General features: G+C 35.3%; 1 protein-coding gene across 8 annotated transcripts in view; it reads right to left on the bottom strand.

Moving 5' to 3' along the window:
* The window catches only part of LOC100675395 (phosphopantothenate--cysteine ligase), a 151,803-nt gene that overhangs the window by 91,077 nt on the left and 41,881 nt on the right, over nt 1-18,845 (bottom strand). For all 8 annotated transcript variants that reach the window (XR_010321377.1, XR_010321376.1, XR_010321378.1 and 5 more), the window contains exons 3-6: nt 16,120-16,270; nt 9,283-9,375; nt 7,161-7,276; nt 5,948-6,046 (exon numbers count right to left, since the gene is read on the bottom strand). Coding sequence is in view for 5 of the 8 variants with exons in the window: in XM_023554596.2 (XP_023410364.1) it covers nt 5,948-6,046; nt 7,161-7,276; nt 9,283-9,375; nt 16,120-16,270 (459 nt within the window). In the remaining 3 variants the exon portion in view is untranslated. The remainder of the gene's footprint in view (nt 1-5,947; nt 6,047-7,160; nt 7,277-9,282; nt 9,376-16,119; nt 16,271-18,845) is intronic.

Genomic DNA, 18,845 nt, shown 5'->3' with positions numbered 1-18,845 from the left:
CTAATTCACACCCAATAGGATGGCTGTGGAGCCCTCAGAGGGCAGTAGTTAAGAGCTATGGCTGCTAACAAAAAGGTCAGCAGTTTGAATCTGCCAGCTGCTCCTTGGAAACCCTAGGGGGCAGTTCTACTCTGTCCTATAGGGTCGCTATGAGTTGAAATTGACTCAACAGCAAGGGGTTTGAATTTTTTTTTTTTTTGGTTAGGATGGCTGTGATAAGTTTTCTTTTTTAAAAAAAGAGAAATAACAAATGTTGGCAAGGAGGTGGAAAAACTGGAACCCTCATATATTCCTGTTGGTAATGTAAAATGGTACAGCTGCTTTGGAAAACATCCTCAAAAGGTTAAACAAAGAGTTACCATATCACCCAGCAATTCCACTTCTAGGTATTTACCTAAGAGAGTTGAAAACATATATCCACATAAAAAACTTTTGTACACCAATGCTCATAGCAGTGTTACTCACCAAAAAGTGAAAATAAACAAATGTCCATCAATCGATGATTAGATAAACCAAATGTAGTATGTAGCCATACGATGGAATACTATTCATCCATAAAAAGGGATGAAGTACTGATACATGTTACAATGTGGATGAACCTTGAAAACATTACGCTAACTCAAAGAAGTGAGAAACAAAAGGACAAATACTGTATGATTACATTTATATAAAATATACAACATAGGCAAATACATAAAGACAGAAAGCAGATCAGTGGTTTCCAAGGGCTGGGGAGAAGAGAAAATGGGGAATAACCACTAGTGAGTATAGGGTTTCTTTCTGGAGTGATGAAAATATTCTGAAATCAGTGGTCATGGTTGCACAACTTTGTGAATATACTTAAATTTTATGATATATGAATTACATTTCAATATAAAAAAGAATAAATTTATTTTAAATATATGTAAGACCTGTGCACTAAAAACTATAAACAATGTTAAGATAAAGAAGATCTAAATAAATGAAAATATATACTATATTCATGGATTGGAGAGCTCAATGTTGTTAAAATGGAAATTCTCTCTAAATTGATCAAAGATTCAGTGAAAATGCAACCAAAATCTCAATAGGCAATTTTGTAAAAATTGACAAGCTGATTCTAGTGTTTATATGGAAACGTAAAGTCCCTAGAACAGCCAAGGCAATTTTGGAAAAATAAAAACAAAGTTGTAGTGTTACACCTTCTGATTTCAAGACTTACAATAAAGCTACAGCATGGTCTTGTCATAAGAGCATACAGATCAATGGAATAGAATAGAGTTCAGAAATAGATGCACATAACTGATTTTCAATAAAGGTGCCAAGGTAATTCAATAGGGAAATAACTGTCTTTTCAACAAATGGTTCTGGAATAACTAGATATACATTTGGAAATAAATCAGTCTCAACACTTACCTCACACCACATACAAAATTATCTCCAATGAATCATAGAACTAAATGTATAAGATAAAATCTTTAAAACCTTTAGAAGATAGGAGAAATATTTTCTGACCTTGGGGTAAGCAAAGATTTCTTAGGTAGGCTTTTTGTGTCCTATAATAAAATTATTTAAAAAAAAAAAAGAACATTGATGAATGTTTGATTTTAAAACATCAAATGTAAAAGCTTCTCTTCATAAAAACTGTTAAGTTTTGTTCATCAAAGAACTTTATCAACAAAGTAAAAGACAACCCACAGATTGGGAGAAAATATTTGAGGACCATATATCTAACAAGAGTCTAACATCCAAATATATAAAAAAGAATCTACAACTTAACCACAAAGAACCAAACAACCCAATCAAAAAATGGGCAAAGGAGGGCAAAGGACTTGAACAGACATTTCACCAAAGCAGATATTCAAATGGCCGATAAGAACATGAAAAGATGCTCAACCATCAGCCATTAACCAAAATCAAACCAAACCAAGCCCATTGCCATTGAGTTGATTCTGACTCATAGCGACCCTATAGAACAGAGTAAAACTTCCCCTGTAAGGTTTCTAAGAAGCAGCTGGTGGATCCGAACTACCGACCTTTTGGTTAGTGGCCAAACTCCTAACACTGCACCATATTAGCCATTACCAAAAACCAAACCCACTGCCGTCGAGTTGATTCCACCTCATAGTGACCCCATTAGGTTTCCAAGGCTGTAAATCTCTACGGAAGGAGACTGACACATTCTTCTTCCTCAGAGCGGCTGATGGTTTCAAACCCCTCACCTTTCCGTTAGCTGTCAATTGCTTTAACCACTGCGCTATGAAGGCTCCTTATGTTAGCCATTAAAGGGAGATGTAAATTAAAACCACAACGAGATACCACCCCACTCCCATTAAGAAGGCAAATGATTAAACAAAAACAGAAAATAGCAGGTGTTGGCAAGGATGTAGTGAAACTGGAACCCTCACTCATTGCTGGTGGGGATGAAAAATGGTGCAACTGCTGTAGAAAACAGTTTGGCAGTTCCTAATGAAGTTGAACATAGAACTACCATATGACATAGCAATCCTAATCCTAGGTATATACCCAGAAGAAGTGAAAGCAGGAACACAAACACACACCTGTACACCAGCATTCACTGCAACACTTTTCACAATAGCCAAAATATGGAAACAACTGAAACGTCCATCACCAGGTTAACTGATAAATAAAATGTGGTATATATATACAATGGAATATTACTCAGCCATAAAGAGAAATGAAGTCCTCATACATGCCACAACATGTATGAACCTTGAAAACATGCTCAGCAAAATAAGTCAGTCACAAAATGACAAATAATGTATGGTCTCACTTACATAAAATAAGCAAATATACAGAGAAACCAAAGACTATTAGGGAGCGGGAAAGCAGAAGAGTTTTTGCTTAGTGGCCATTGAGTTTATGTTAATCATAGTGGAATAATTCAGAAAAGAATAGTGATAATGATTGCATAAAATGAAGAGTGTAATCAATGTCACTGAATTATACATGTAGAAATTGTTGAATAGGTGAATGTTTTTTTGTGTATATTTTCACCACACACACACAAACACAGTTAAGAAAGCCATAGGCTGGGAGAAAATACATGCAGTACATACACCTAACAAAGGATTGAAATACAGAATATATAAAGAACTCCTACAACTCCACATGAAGAAGATATATAATTCAATTAAAAAATGAACAAAAGATTTGAACATTTGCTCCACAAAAGAACCTACACAGATGGTCAATGAGCACATCAAAACATACTCAATGTCATTAGATATCCTCAAAATGCAAATTAAAACCATGATGAGACACCACTACATGCACTCTAGAATAGCTAAAATCAACAAGTCTGATGATAGCAATGCTGGTGAGGATGTGAAGCAACTGGAACTTTCATACCATTGCTGATAAGAATGTAAAATACTACTTTGGAAAACAGTTTGGCAGTTTCTTAAAAAATTACACATACTCTATGAGTCAGCAATTCTGCTCCCATGTATTTATCCAAGAAAAATGAATCCACACAAAAACTTGTATGTGAATATTAACAGCAGCTTTATTCATAAACAGTCAAAATCTAAAAACAACCTGAATGTCTATCAACCAGTGATGGGATAAACAATTTATGTTATGCTGATATAGAGAAATATTACTCAGCAACATAAAAAAAAGGAACTACTGATACAGGCAACAACAGGGATGACGTGCAAAACCATTATACTAAATAAAAGAAGCCAAAAACAAAAGAGTACATACTAGATGATTCTATTTATTTGAAGTTCTAGAATAGGTTTTTAATAAAAAATGGAGCGGGGGGACTGATAACAAAGGGGGAGGAAACATTTTGGGCGTAATGAATATGTTTTATTTCTTGATTGTGGTGGTTGTGTCTACACAGATGTATAAATTTGTCAAAATTCACTGAATTCTACTCTTCAAATGGGTGTATTTAATTATATCTCAATTGTATTAAATTATATCATTAAAGTTAATTTTAACTTAAAGGTTAATTTTAAATACAAATAACTTCTAAGCACATGAAAAATACCCAATCTTAGTATAATAAGATAAATGAAAATTAAAACTACACTGAGATACCCATTTCACCTCTTATATAGCAAAAATACAAGTTTGACAACACATTCTGTTGGCTTTTTTTGAAAACTGACATTCTCATACATTGCTGGTGAGATACGGAAATGGGAGAATTCCCACTGAGGGGTATCTGGCACTATCTACCAAAATCAGAGATGCATCTACCCTCTGACCCACAATCTCATTTCTGTGACCCTATCCTACAGAAACACCTGCACATGTATGCAAAAGGCTGGGAAAAAACCAAGTGTCCATCAGCAGGGGACTGGTTAAATAAGTTATAGTACACCTACACAGCAGAATACTAGATTGCTCTAAGTAAGGATGAGAAAGGTCTCTGTATGATATGGAAGATCTCCAGGAGCATTTTAGTTTAAAAAAAAAAAAGATGCTAAGAGAGGAGGAGGCTTGAATAAACATTCAAATCGCTTGTATCTAATAAAGAAATACTGAAAGGATAAATAAGAAACGAACAAAAGTGGTTACCAACAGGGGATGAGTGAGGAGGAAAGCGGCAATGGGGCAGGGGTGGGAAATGACCTTTCTTTGTGTACATACATCTTTATAATTATTTTGACTTTTGTAACATGTAAATGCATCATCTATTCAAGAAAACATTTAAAAATCTCTAAGTTTGTTTGACTTTGTAAGGTAGATATCACTGGGTTCCCTCATGACTCTGTGCTATCATTACTTACCTGGAAATACTTGGAATAATAATAAATCACAATACCCGTAACTGGTGATGAGGTAATTTTGTGCTCTCAACACAACTCACATATATTGAATAAAACAATATTTTATTTGATACAGCTCTATTTGTAATTACATAATTTGGTCCAGAGGGATGGGAAAAGCCATTAGAAGTCTGAAAAATCTAGGCCCAAAGTCTGCTTAACTATATTTTCCTAGAATTAGTATTTTCATCAGGTATTTCTACCATACAAGAAGGTATCCATTTTTCATGCAAATTGTGTGAGCCAGAAAAATGATCTAAACTTACAGCTGGGTTGAGGACTAATAGCAAAATTTATTTTTTCTATATTACCTGAAAAGTATGCAATTACCATCGACTTAACTTCATATTAGAGCACTGCTGGGTCCTTTGGGAATAATTTTGTACAAATTACTGAAGAGGCTCTCTCAATTTTTTGTTAGTTTTTTACACAAAGGTACTGTTTACCTGCAAGTGAGCTTTGGGATACAGGAATGATACTAGTTTCTTATACAGGGAGCCAAGTTTCTCTGGTACCTAAGAGGTCTGGGCTGTAGGGCCCAAAGAGCTATAGTGAAAACAAGCTCTGGTGCATGAGATCCCTCGGCAACAAGGCGATGTCGTTCATCATAGGTATGTAAGAGAAAGGGCTGCCCCAGAGCTGTCTAGCTTTTTGATCTGAAAGTCTTAAACAGCCTGATCTAAAACACACTGGCTTGCTTCCAACTGTCTTGCATCTGATCTCTTTGCCCACCACTTCAGATGCTAATCCACTGAAGAGACTAGACACTGTACATCCTGGAGCCTAAACACTGTTAGTTCTCTATGATATTTTATTACATTCAGTGTGGTTCTCCCTCCTCTCCCCATTGCTTGGTTCTATAAATCAACTCTTTGATGATTAAAAACACTCAAATCGGTTGAATCTTTGTAAGGTTCTTTTTTTCTTTAAAGAAGCAATTTATTATATTCTTTATATTAATTGTCCTCCCTGGGGAAGAGGTGAACAGAAACAGATGCTCTGTATTCCAGCTTCTTCCTTTACTCTAATTGGCTCAGCAGAAGAAAAAGATAGCTCAGTAAGAAGAGAGAAGGAAATGATTATTACCAATTGCTATGGTGTGCTCCGTAAAAATGTAACTCCTTTAAAAGTCAGAAATCAGAAAGTATAGAACTTTAGAATACCTGTACTTTCTGCTCAGCACCCACAATTTTTCCAGGGGCATGGTTTTCAGCTTGCTCATTCTCTTGAGATTCATGAATCTCTCCTTTAAGTCTTTCAACCTTAAAAACAAAAGTAAGCACCTCATAGACTTTTCAGTTTTGTCTGCTATATTTTGGAGAAGGAGTTTTGCTTTGTTTTTAAATTATATAAGTAATACATGAATCTCTTCACCTTATAAAAATTCAAACATGTAAGTATATACAACAAAAAGCGCTATTTTCCTTTACATACCCTTACCGCACAATCTTTCTATAGAAGTAATACTATTTGGGATGTACCTGTCCTAATTTTTTTTTTTTTTTTTGTGTATTAGCCGTGTAAAATCATATATATGTATATATATGGAAACCTTGGTGGTGTAGTTGTTAAGTGCTATAGGTGCTAACCAAAAGGTCAGCAGTTTGAATCCACCAGGCATTCTTTGGAAACCCTATGGGGCAGTTCTCCTCTGTTCTATAGGGTCACTGTGAATCAGGATCAACTCAATGGCAATGGGTTTGGTTTTACATATACATGTATATGTAAAACAAAACCCATATATATATATATATATATATATATATATATATATAAAACATGTAAATTTGCAAAGACTAAGACAATTCAGTCTTCATTTGTTTATTCATTTTTAAAACAAGATTTCTTGAGCACCTTGTATATACCGGACATTACATTAGACACTAGAGATATGATTATGAAATCAGTATAAACTAAAATTACAGAAACATATCATTTATCCAGAACTTGGAAGTACATATTAAAAATCTATAAACTGCTAAGAAGAAGTTGTTAAAAAATGTAGCACAACTAAGGATTTAGTATTAATGATCTCAAATTTATTCAAGGTAATAATCATTTCTATTTGGTAAATGTGTTAATATAAACTGCTTATCTAGATCCTTATTAAAAAGAGAGTTCCTAAATTGACACATTAGCAATAATATTGGCATAAAAAAATGGTATTCAAAATGTATAAAATAAAAATACCTATAGAACGCATCTAAGTCAAAGCATGGCATGTAAAACCATTCTGCCTGGGATGCTGTAGCCAGTAGTGTCAGTCCTCACTAATGACCAACTTCTGTGATGCGCATCGATGTTACTGTAGCTGCGGAAAGTTATTTACTGTACACACATTTTAAAAAATTCTAACAGCTAAATTAAACAACTTACCTCTTCTCCAAGCATTTTTTTTTCTGAATCAAGTGATCGAACCCGATTTCTTAAAGCTAGAATTTCCTCATTCAGTCTCTGATTAAGTTCCTTTGCTTTCTGTAGGTCAACTGAATCTAAATCAAGAAGAGAGTAGTTTATTCAACTGAATTGAAGTTTTAATTTGGAGGCACTAACTCTAAAAACTAAGGGAATGCTATTTCCTGCCCTTCTAGTCAGTCCTACATGTCCCTCACATGCCACTAGATTTTCAAGCCCAGGCCTAGAATATTCTACCAATCTGTCACAACAGAACAGCTGTTTTTTATTCATCATACCAGACTAATGAATTGGACTTTTTCAGTGTAGGGTTTCTATCAGTAGAGGCTCTTCCAGGACCTAAAATTTTAAAATAGTTTAGCCTATCTTCTCGCTATGAGTCAAAAATCCACTCCAGTGCCCCTAACAACAACAAAAACAACCTTTTCATATTTAAATGGATGAGAAAACTATCTTCTTAGCTTCCTTTTAGGTACTCTCATTCACCTTATATACTCCTAGACACTTCCCTTCCACTCATCAACAATAAGGCCCATAGATGACAGAAGTAGTGTAGTGAGCTGAGAGTAGTGAATGGACAGATAATCTGAGTTAAAGTTAATTCTGCATAAACACGTTTCTGCCTGTACCATTGACCATTAAATAGTGGCCTGCTCTCAGTACCTCATGTTCAGGTCTGCTATTTCCAGAGCTAATCAATATCTCAATAATACACATTTGCTGCCTGTAACTTCCTTGAATCTGTAGCTGTTTCTTAGTATCTTTTTCTAGTATCCCAAAAAAAAAAAAAATTTTTTTTTTATATCTATAGGCATATATTCACTTACTATAGGCATTTTTTCACTTATGCTTGTTATTTTTCTTTTGTTATGTTAATGTATCCTTTTACTTTCTTCATTGTTTGTTTTGTTTTTAACTTGTATTAAATTTTCCCCCTCACTTTTTCTTTTTGTTTTTCCTCCCTTGTTCTACTCTCCATTTCTTTCTCTTTTGTATGAAAGTAAAAATTTTTTAATAATACTGAAAAACACACACACGCATGCAAAAATCACCCAAAATTTCACCACTTAAATATTTATATATATATATTCCCTCCTATCTATCCATTCTTATTTTTATACTGACAGATATATACATACATATCGTTTTTAAAAATTTAAGTAATGTTATACAATATTGTCTTCAACTTTTCTCCACTTGTGAATATATTGTGGATGTCTTTACAAGTCAATCCTTATAAAGCCATTTTCCACTTTCTACTTGGAATTATTTCTAATTGAGATATAATTTATATAAAATATGTGTTCATTTCAATGAACTTTGACAATTTTATGTACACTTGTGAACTTCCCTTCAAAAAAGAACATTTTCATTATCCCAGAAAGTTTCTTCAGGTCCTTTTCAGTCAATTCTTCACTCTCACCTGCCTGTCACCCCTGTAACCACTTTCTGACTTCTATCACCATAGATTAATTTTGTCTGTTCTTGGCTTTTACATAAATGCAATCTTATTATATCTATAAAACAAGCAAACAAACAATCTTGCTGCCATCGAGTCAGTTCCGACTCATAGCGATCCTATAGGACAAAGCAGAACTGCCCCACAAAGTTTCCAAACAGAGCCTGGTGGATTCGAACTATCGACCTTTTGGTTGGCAGCCATAGCTCTTAACCATTACGCCATCTATATGTATAGGCATATATAGTATATAAAATACATACACCACCACACACCACCCCACTGCCGTCAAGTCGATTCCGACTCATAGCGACCCTATGCTTCTGTTATTTTTCTTTTGTTGTGTTTGGAGTCCTGGTGGCACAGCGGTTAAAAGCATGCAGCTGCTAACACAAAGGTTGGTGGTTTGAACCTACCACCTGCTCCAATGGAAGAAAGATGTGGCAGTCTGCTTCTATAAAGATTTACAGCCTTGGAAACCCTATAGGGGCAGTTCTACTCTGTCCTATAGGGTTGCTATGAGTCAGAATCAACTTGATGGCAGTGGGTTTTTTGTTTTGGTATATATATATATATATACACACATACATACATATACATGTATAAAAAAAATTATACACGTACATATCTTTGAATACAGCTCACCATTTTCTTTTAGTTTTATCAAATTTTCTTTCAATTTCTCTTTTTCTAATTGCGCCATCTGAAGCACAGAATCTAAAAGGAAAAAGAAACAAAACATTTGCCTAAGTTTCCTTAAAAAGTTAGAAATAGAACTACCATACAATCCAGAAATCCCACTCCTAGGAATATATCCTAGAGAAATAAGAGCCTTTACACGAACAGATATATGCACACCCATGTTTATTGCAGCACTGCTTACAATAGCAAAAACCTGGAAGCAACCAAGGTGTCCATCAACAGATGAATGGATAAATAAATTATGGTATATTCACACATCGATAAAGAACAATGATGAATCTGTGAAACATTTCATAACATGGAGCAACCTGGAAGGCATTATGCTGAGTGAAATTAGTCAGAGGCAAAAGGACAAATATTGTATAAGACCACTATTATAAGATCTTGAGAAATAGTTTAAACTGAGAAGAACACATTGTTTTGTGGTTACGAGAGGGGGGAGGGAGGGAGGGTGGGAGAAGGTTATTTACTCATTAGATAGTAGATAAGAACTACTTTAGGTGAAGGGAAGGACAATACTCAATACAGGGAAGATCAGCTCAACTGGACTGGACCAAACGCAAAGAAGTTTCCAGGATAAACTGAATGCTTCGAAGGTCAGCGGAGCAAGGGCAGGGGTTTGGGGACTATGGCTTCAGGGGACATCTAAGTCAATTGGCAAAACAAATTCTATTAAGAAAACATTCTGCAACCCACTTTGAAGTGTGGCGTCTGGGGTCTTAAATGCTAACAAACGGCCATCTAAGATGCATCAATTGGTCTCAACCCACCTGGATCAAAGGAGAATGAAGAACACCAAGGTCACAAGATAATTATGAGCCCAAGAGACAGAAAGGGCCACATGAACTAGAGACTTACATCATCCTGAGACCAGAAGAACTAGATGGTGCCCGGCCACAACCGATGACTGCCCTGACAGGGAGCATAACAGAGAACCCCTGAGGGAGCAGGAGAACAGTGGGATGCAGACCCCAAATTCTCATAAAAAGACCAGACTTAATGGTCTGACTGAAACTAGAAGAATCCCAGCAGTCATGGTCCCCAAACCTTCTGTTGGCCCAGGACAGGTACCATTCCCGAAGACAACTCATCGGACATGGAATGGACTGGACAATGGGTTGGAGAGAGATGCTGATGAGGAGTGAGCTACTTGTATCAGGTGGACACTTGAGACTGTATTGGCATCTCCTGTCTGGAGGGGAGATGGGAGAGTAGAGAGGGTAAGAAACTGGCAAAACGGTCATGAAAGGAGAGACTGGAAGGAGGGAGCGGGCTGACTCACTAGGGGAAGAGTAAATGGGAGTATGTAGTAAGGTGTATATAAGTTTATATGTGAGAGACTGACTTGATTTGTAAACTTTCACTTAAAACACAATAAAAATTATTTTAAAAAATTTGCCTAAGAATCAAATTGTAAGTTTAGTAATGAAATTTCAAATGTCTCTCTCTTTGGAACACTCTCTTTCAGCTGGCTAATTGCTACTTATCCTCAAAGTTTCCACATAAATGTCAGTTTTTCAAGACTACCCTCTTAGTGTTCCCACCGCAGTCTATGTTTATCCTTATCGCTGATAATCTGATCTTTAATTGGCTTTTCCTGTTTACCCCCACCAGATTTCATGCTGAAAGTTTGGGCCCCTGAAAACGATGGCAAAAATAGCTCAAAGCTTTTAAGCATGGCACTCAGTTTTTTGAAGTAAGTCCCAGTATAATCTACCAGATTCACCTACAACTATATTCCTGACTATAGCAATGCTATTACTGCCACTGCTACCATCAGCAGCAGCTACTTACTAGTATCAGATATATTAATCATTACAACAAATCTGCAAAGTAGATATTAATATTCTCATTTTATAGATGAGATGAGACCCACAAAAGTTATGCAACTTGCTCAATGTTACACAGCTAGTAAATGATATAGTGAAATCTGAATCCAAGTCAGTTTGACTACACTATGCCAGAGAAGCAAGAATAGGTTCTGTTTTACTAAAACAGTGGTTTTCCAATGTTTCTCTCTGAAAGAAGAAGATGGAATAGGGTGATAACAAATGGAAAGAATGTTCTAGAAATAGGAAGTAGCATGAGCAAAGGAGAAGGGACAGGCGAGGACACAGGAGAGGAGGCAGGACAGAGACCATAGATCAATCTAGGAACTACACATAATCTAATACTGCTGGGATCTACAATGCAAAGGACTAGGGGAAGTGTAGGATATGAGGCTGGATAGAGAGGCAAAAGCCAAACCACAAAGCCCTTATTTGGTATGCAAAGGAGTTAAGAATTTATTAAATAAGCCAGGGGATTCCAAACTGTGTTCTATGGAAACTTAACATTCTGAGGAAGTACTTCGAGGGTTCTGAAAACATTTATTTTCACTTGCAAAACAAAAAAACTATTTGAAAAATAACACACAGCCAAATATATTACATGCCAAATTTAAACATATCAGAGACTACTAAATTCATTAACTTATACTACTAAGCTAGTTTCGCCTGCTTTGTTCGTGCAGATATTTGAAAACTGTAGGTTTCCATCAGTCATCTTAAACTAGTAATATTTCTTAGAACTATATTGGTTTGATAGTTTTACTCTACTGGTTTGACAGTTTTACTTTCTAAGTTTTTCTTTAGTAGTTACTCTAGATAGTCATTAAAACTTTTTTATTGTGAAAAATTCCCAACATATACAGAAGTAGATAGAACTGAGTAATGTTCTATATGCTATGGATGGATAATATCTTTCAGCCAGCTTTTAACAACCATCAGCGTATGGCCAATCTTGTTTCATCTACACCCATGCATATTGCATGAGTGTTCTATTGCTGAGTAATAAATTACCACAAACCTAGTGGCACAAACAACACACCCATTTTTTAGTTCTACAGCTCACAGTTGGCCTCTAAGGACAGCAGTCTCAGACTGCCATGCTAACTTTTGTCTGCATAGTATGACTACACATTTTGTTTACCCATTCATCACCCGATGAACATTTGGGCTGTTCCTGCTTTTTGGCTACTGTTAATAATGCTGCTACGAACGTTCACATACAAGTCTTTGTGTGGACATTTATTTTCCTTTCACCTAGGAGTGGAATTCCTGGGTTACATGGTGCTTCTATGTTTAACATTTTGAGAAACTGTCAAACTGTTTTCCAATGTGGCTGCACCATTTTGCATTCTCACCAGCAATGGATAATGGTTCTAATTTCTCCACATCCTCAACAATACTTATCATTGTCTGTCTTTTTGATTATAACTGTTCTAATGGTTGTGAAATGGTATCTCATTGTGGTTTTGATTTGTGCATCTTTTCATGAGTCTATTAGCAATTTATATATCTTCTCTGGAGAAATGTCTACTCAAATCCTTCAAAATTCATTTTTTAAAAAATTTAGTTGCCTGTTTATTATTCAGTTGTAAGAGTTCTTAATATATTCTAGATATAATTCCCTTATCAAATACATGATTTACAAGTATCTCCCAGTCTGTGAGTTGTCTTTTCGCTTTCCTGATGATGTATTTTGAAATGTAGTTGTTGTTAGGTGCCATTGAGTTGATTTTGACTCATAGAGACCCCATGTGACAGAGCAGAACCACCCCATAGGGTTGTCTAGGCTATAATCTTTATGGGAGCAGAAAGTCAGGTCTTTCTTTTTTAGAACTACTGGGTGGGCTCGAACCATCAACCTTTAGGTTAGTAGTCGAGCACTTAACTGCTGTGCCACCAGAGCTATATTTTTGAAGTGTAAAAGTTTTAAATTTTGATTAAGTCTAATTTATTATTTTCTCGTTGCTGGTGCATTTGGTGTCATATGTAAGACATCACTGCCTAATCCAAGATCACAAAGATTTATTTTTGTTTTCTTCTCAGTGTTTTATAGCTTTAGCTCTTACATTTAGCTCTGTGATCCATTTTGAGCTAATTTTTGTGTATGTGTGAGGTAGAGGCCTATATTATTTTGAAGTAAATCCCACACATCATGTCATTCATCTACCAATATTTCCTTCTATATCCTTAAAATGTAAAAACATAAAAAAATTAATTTAACATTACATGTAACTAAAGAAATGTAACAATAACTCCTTAATACAAACACCCAACAAACTTTCTAATTGCATCACAAATGTTAAAAATTTGCTTGAATCAAGGTCCCGTAAGGCCCGTGTATTATAATTGGTTAATAAATCCCTTAAAACTCTTAAAATTCATCTCTTTTTCTTATAATTTATTTACTGGAGAATACTCTTAATATTTGACATGAATTCCTTTTTTATTCTTGAAAAATATTTTTATTATTGACCAAAATTTTCCATTTTCATCCCAATTTTTAGATGCAGTATAGAGAAAGCTAGAGAATAAAATAAAGCCCTTCATTTAAAAAAGAGTCAGTTTGTGGAAAGAGGTAAACTAATACTTGAAAAATACTGTGATGTAACACACATACCTAGAAATAAATTCTGGCTGTAAGTTGCTGACTCAGGAAGTTACACCTTGTGTACACATTGATACCACATATGACATTCAAGAAAGAACTTGCTAATTCAGCTTCCTAACAGCCCCCAGTATGCTGACTGTAGAGATAGCTAAAAATTTAGGACCTCCCAGTGGTTTTGATTTACATTTCTCTAATGTCTAACAAAGTTGTTCATCTTTTCATGACTCTATTAGCAATTTATATATCTTCTCTGGAGAAATGTCTACTCAAATCCTTCAAAATTCATTTTTTTTTAATTTAGTTGTCTGTTTATTATTGAGTTGTAAGAGTTCTTAATATATTCTAGATATAATTCCCTTATCAGATATATAACTGTAGGCATAGTGGCACAGTGGTTAAGAGCTACAGCTGCTAACCAAAAGGTCAGCAGCTGGAATTCACCAGGCACTCCTTGGAAACCCTATGGGACAGTTTTACTCTGTCCTACAGAGTTGCTATGAGTCGGAATCGACTCGATGGCAACAGGTTTTTTAACAGTTCAAGCAGCTGCTGATGGAACAGGGTGCTATGTGAATGTGTTGTGTTATGTCCTCAGTGTAACTAAGGGCGATGGGTGTCCTGCTTTTCCTTTTCCCTTCTGTGTTGCAAGCAACAAAAACTGCATCTTGTCATATGTGGCCAAATTTCTTTTTTCCTAAGTTAGATTTACTGAGGTATAGTTTACATACAGTAAAATTCACCTTTTTAAATATATAGATAAATGTTGACACATATAAAATTGTGTAACCACCAACTCAATCAGGATATAGAACATTTCCATCACTCCAAAGTTCGTTTGTATCTGCTGTGTAACATGGATTCTTAACAAAATATAAATCCTCCTAAAGTTTTTAACCCCAAATCAACTTGGCAAAATCCTTATTATTTTAAACATTCAATAATTTTTAGTTATGATTCTAAAGCAACACATATACTGCACCTGAAAAAGAATTAGTCTAATCTTTTTTATCATCGTAAGTCATAAATACAGAATGGAGATAATTAAACATTTTTAAACCTTATACTAAAATAAATTCTAGGTAAAATAAAGATTTAAAGATAAACAATAAACCATAAAGTTACTAAAAAAAAAAAAAAAAGGAGTGAAATTTTCAATAATCTTGTAAGGAAATAGAAACGTCTTTACTAAGCATAACATGAAAACCTAGAAGCCATAAAGAATAACTCTGTTAAACCTGGCAGGATGGGTATTAGCATATCTGTACAGCAAAGCAAACAATCAAAAAACCGTAATGTTCATAGCCAACAAAAGGCTCATACACGGAATATATAAGGAACTCCTACAAATGAACAAAACATAAAAATTCAGCCCAACAGAAAAATGTACAAGAAACTCAAGCAGGAACTTCATTAAATAGTATATCCAAATCAACAATAGCAACAACGTATGAAAGGGTTTTCAGCCTCATTAGCCATCAGAGAATACAAATCAGAGCCATAATTATAATAAATACACTACACACTTATCAGGAAAGGTAAAATTAGTAAGACTGACAATACCAAGTACTAACAAAGAATGTGGAGCAACCAAAATCTTATATACTGCTGATGGGAGCTTAAATTAACACAGTTACTTTGGGAAACAGTTTGGCAATTACCTACTAAGTAGAATATATCCATAACCCTTTGATCCAGTAATTCTACTCTTTGGCATAGCCCCACCAGAAATGTGTAGATAAGTACACCAAAAGACATACAACAATTTTCATAGCAGCAGTATTCATTATAGACCGAAACTGGAAACAAATGTCTATCACCAGTGGAACGGACCAATTATAGTTTGTTTACTCAGTGGAATACAATACCAACGGCAAAATAACAAACTACTGCTACCTGTAATAACATGAATAAATCTTACAAACAGAAGATTGAGCAAGACAAACAAACTAAAGAATGCATACTGTGTGTAGTGAAAAGTCGGCAGTGGTGTTAAAAGTTAGGATAATGATTACTTTTGGTCCGGAGAAGGGGTGTAGAGTAGGGAGAAGGAACAATGGAGGCTTCTGGGATGCTGAGAATTTGTCCTGGGAGGTTCCACTTATGAGTTGTATACTTTTTGATAAGCATGTTATGCTTATACTTCAATAAAAATTTTTGGACGTGGCAAAAAATGAATTTTTTTAAATCACATTTTTATGTATTTATCTTAAAATACATATTTTTTCCTCAGCATACTCAGGTTCCGTACTCAGAAAAGGTCATTCCACCATGAGGATGCACTTCAAACATGGTCAGAAATGTTTATATGTAAACACAGCTTACCTAATTTACTCTGCTCTTTCTCCTTCACTTGTAGTTCATCAGTGAGCCTTCGGATCTCTTCACGGGCCATCGCTGTCTTTGCCACCTGTTCCACATCTCTCTCTAGGCTGTTTTGTGCTGTTTTATCTGTTTCTAGATCTTTATTACAGGACTAAAAGAAAATTACTGTTAGTAAGCAAACAAAAAGTAAATGTACTCTCATGACATTGTACTATTTCCTATAAATGTTTGAAAGTCAGTAAAGAAAGATACCAAAATAGAGTATTTCATTTGTGTGCATTTCTTTTATTAGGTTGAACCATATACACTTGAAATATTTGATTGCTTTTGTCCTACAAACATGTAATTTCATATGGTTCAATCTAATACATTTAACATTATAATTATACGATTGTGTAAAAAGGACTTAAACATAAAAATAATCGTCTGTCAAAAGAGAGAATATTCCTCATTTATATAGTAAATCATACAGTTTATACGATGATTTCAATAAACAATTTCACTTAATTTCAAGGTAGGCACACACTCAACAAGGCTCAAATTATGTTTGAATCTTCTCTTTTGTAACTATTTTCAAGGGCATTTTAAAAGCTAAGAAATTCAATCTTAATTATATTTTACTTTTGATTTCCAAAAGAACATCAATTTTATATCAATATAGACATATACAAATTTTCTAAAAGATAAGACAACAATCAAAATACCATCTACATAACAAAACAACTTTTAGCATATTGGCATTTTTTCTTGCATTATATGTTATCCATACTTTTTTACACAGTAATATCCCAGTCTATGTACAAGTTTCTGTCTGTTGTTTTCATTTAACACTACATCAGGAACATTTTCCCATGCTGCTAAACAGATTTTATAATGATAATTTTTAAAGTTTATATAATGTTCCAGAGTGGTCATAACATAATTTACATTAACATTTGGGTAGTTTCCAATTTTTGGTATAGAAAATAATAATGTGATATACAGTATTTTCCAACTGCTGATCCTTCTTCTTTGTTTCCAACTTTCGTATTCAAATCAACAGTAATTATCAGTGTATCCTGATTGCATGTTCAATCAATTTCAGACTGCAGCAGCTGATAAAAATCTTCTATTTCTTCATCTTTGGCCCTAGTGGTTGGTGCGTAAATTTGAATAATAGTCGTATTAACTGGTCTTCCTTGTAGGCGTATGGATATTATCCTATCACTGACAGCGTTGTACTTCAGGGTAGATCTTGAAACGTTCTTTTTGATGATGAATGCAACACCATTCCTCTTCAAGCTGTCATTCTCAGCATAGTAGACTACATGATTCTCCCATTCAAAATGGCCAATACCAGTCTAATGCCTTGGATATCGACGTTTATGCGTTCCATTTCATTTTTTACGATTTCCAATTTTCCTAGATTCATACTTTGTACATTCCAGGTTCCGGTTATTAATGGATGTTTGCAGCTGTTTCTTCTCATTTAGAGTCGTGCCACATCAGCAAATGAAGGCCCCGAAGGCTTTATTCCAACCACGTCATTAAGGTCAACTCTACTTTGAGGATGCAGCTCTTCCCCAGTCATCTTTTGAGTGCCTTCCAGCCTGGGGGGCTCATCTTCCAGCACTATATCAGACAATGTTCCACTGCTATTCATAAGGTTTTCACTGGCTCATGCTTTTCAGAAGTAGACTGCCAGGTCTTTCTTCCTAGTCTGTCTTAGTCTAGAAGCTCAGCTGAAACCTGTCCTCCGTGGGTGACCCCACTGGTATCTGAATACCAGTGGCATAGCTTCCAGCATCACAGCAACACGCAAGCCCCCACAGTATGACAAACTGACAGAGACATGGGGGTATCGATATCCTAGGCATTAGTGAGCTGAAACGGACTAGCACTAGCCATTTTGAGTCGTACAATCATGTAGTCTACTGTGCTGGGAATGACAACTTGAAGAGGAATGCTGTTGAATTCAACGTCAAAAAGAATGTTTCAAGATTTACCCTGAAGTACAACGCTGTCAGTGAAAGGATAATATCCATACACCTACAAGGAAGACCAACTAATACAATTATTATTCAAATTTTATGCACCAACCACTAAGGACAAAGATGAAGAAACAGAAGATTTTTATCAGCTGTTGCAGTCTGAAATTGATCGAACACACAAACAAGATGCACTGATAATTACTGGTGATTGGAATGTGAAAGTTGGAAACAAAGAAGAAGGATCAGTAGTTGGAAAACATAGCCTTGGTGACAGAAACAATGCTGGAGATCGAATGATAGAATTTTGTAAGACCAACGACTTCTTCATTGCAAAAATCTTGTTTCACCAACATAAATGGCGACTATACACAAGGACCTCGCCAAATGGAGCACACAGAAATCAAATTGAATACATCTGTGCAAAGAGACGATGGAAAAGCTCAATATCATCAGTCAGAATAAAGCCAGGGGCCAACTGTGGAACAGACCATCAATTGCTCATATGCAAGTTCAAGCTGAAACTGAAGAAAATCAGAGCAAGTCCATGAGAGCCAAAATATGACCTTGAGTATATTCCACCTGAATTTAGAGACCATCTCAAGAATAGATTTGATGCACTGAACACTAGTGACCGAAGACCAGACAAGTTATGGAATGACATCAAGAACATCATACATGAAGAAAGAAAGAGGTCATTGAAAGACAGGAAGGAAAGAAAAGACGGAGATGGATGTCACAGGAGACTCTGAAACTTGC

The sequence above is a fragment of the Loxodonta africana genome, chromosome 3, assembly GCF_030014295.1.
Source record: "Loxodonta africana isolate mLoxAfr1 chromosome 3, mLoxAfr1.hap2, whole genome shotgun sequence".
Lineage (NCBI taxonomy): Eukaryota > Metazoa > Chordata > Mammalia > Proboscidea > Elephantidae > Loxodonta > Loxodonta africana.
Note: the sequence above shows the minus strand (reverse complement) of the source record. Positions and strands in the feature narration are given on the sequence as shown.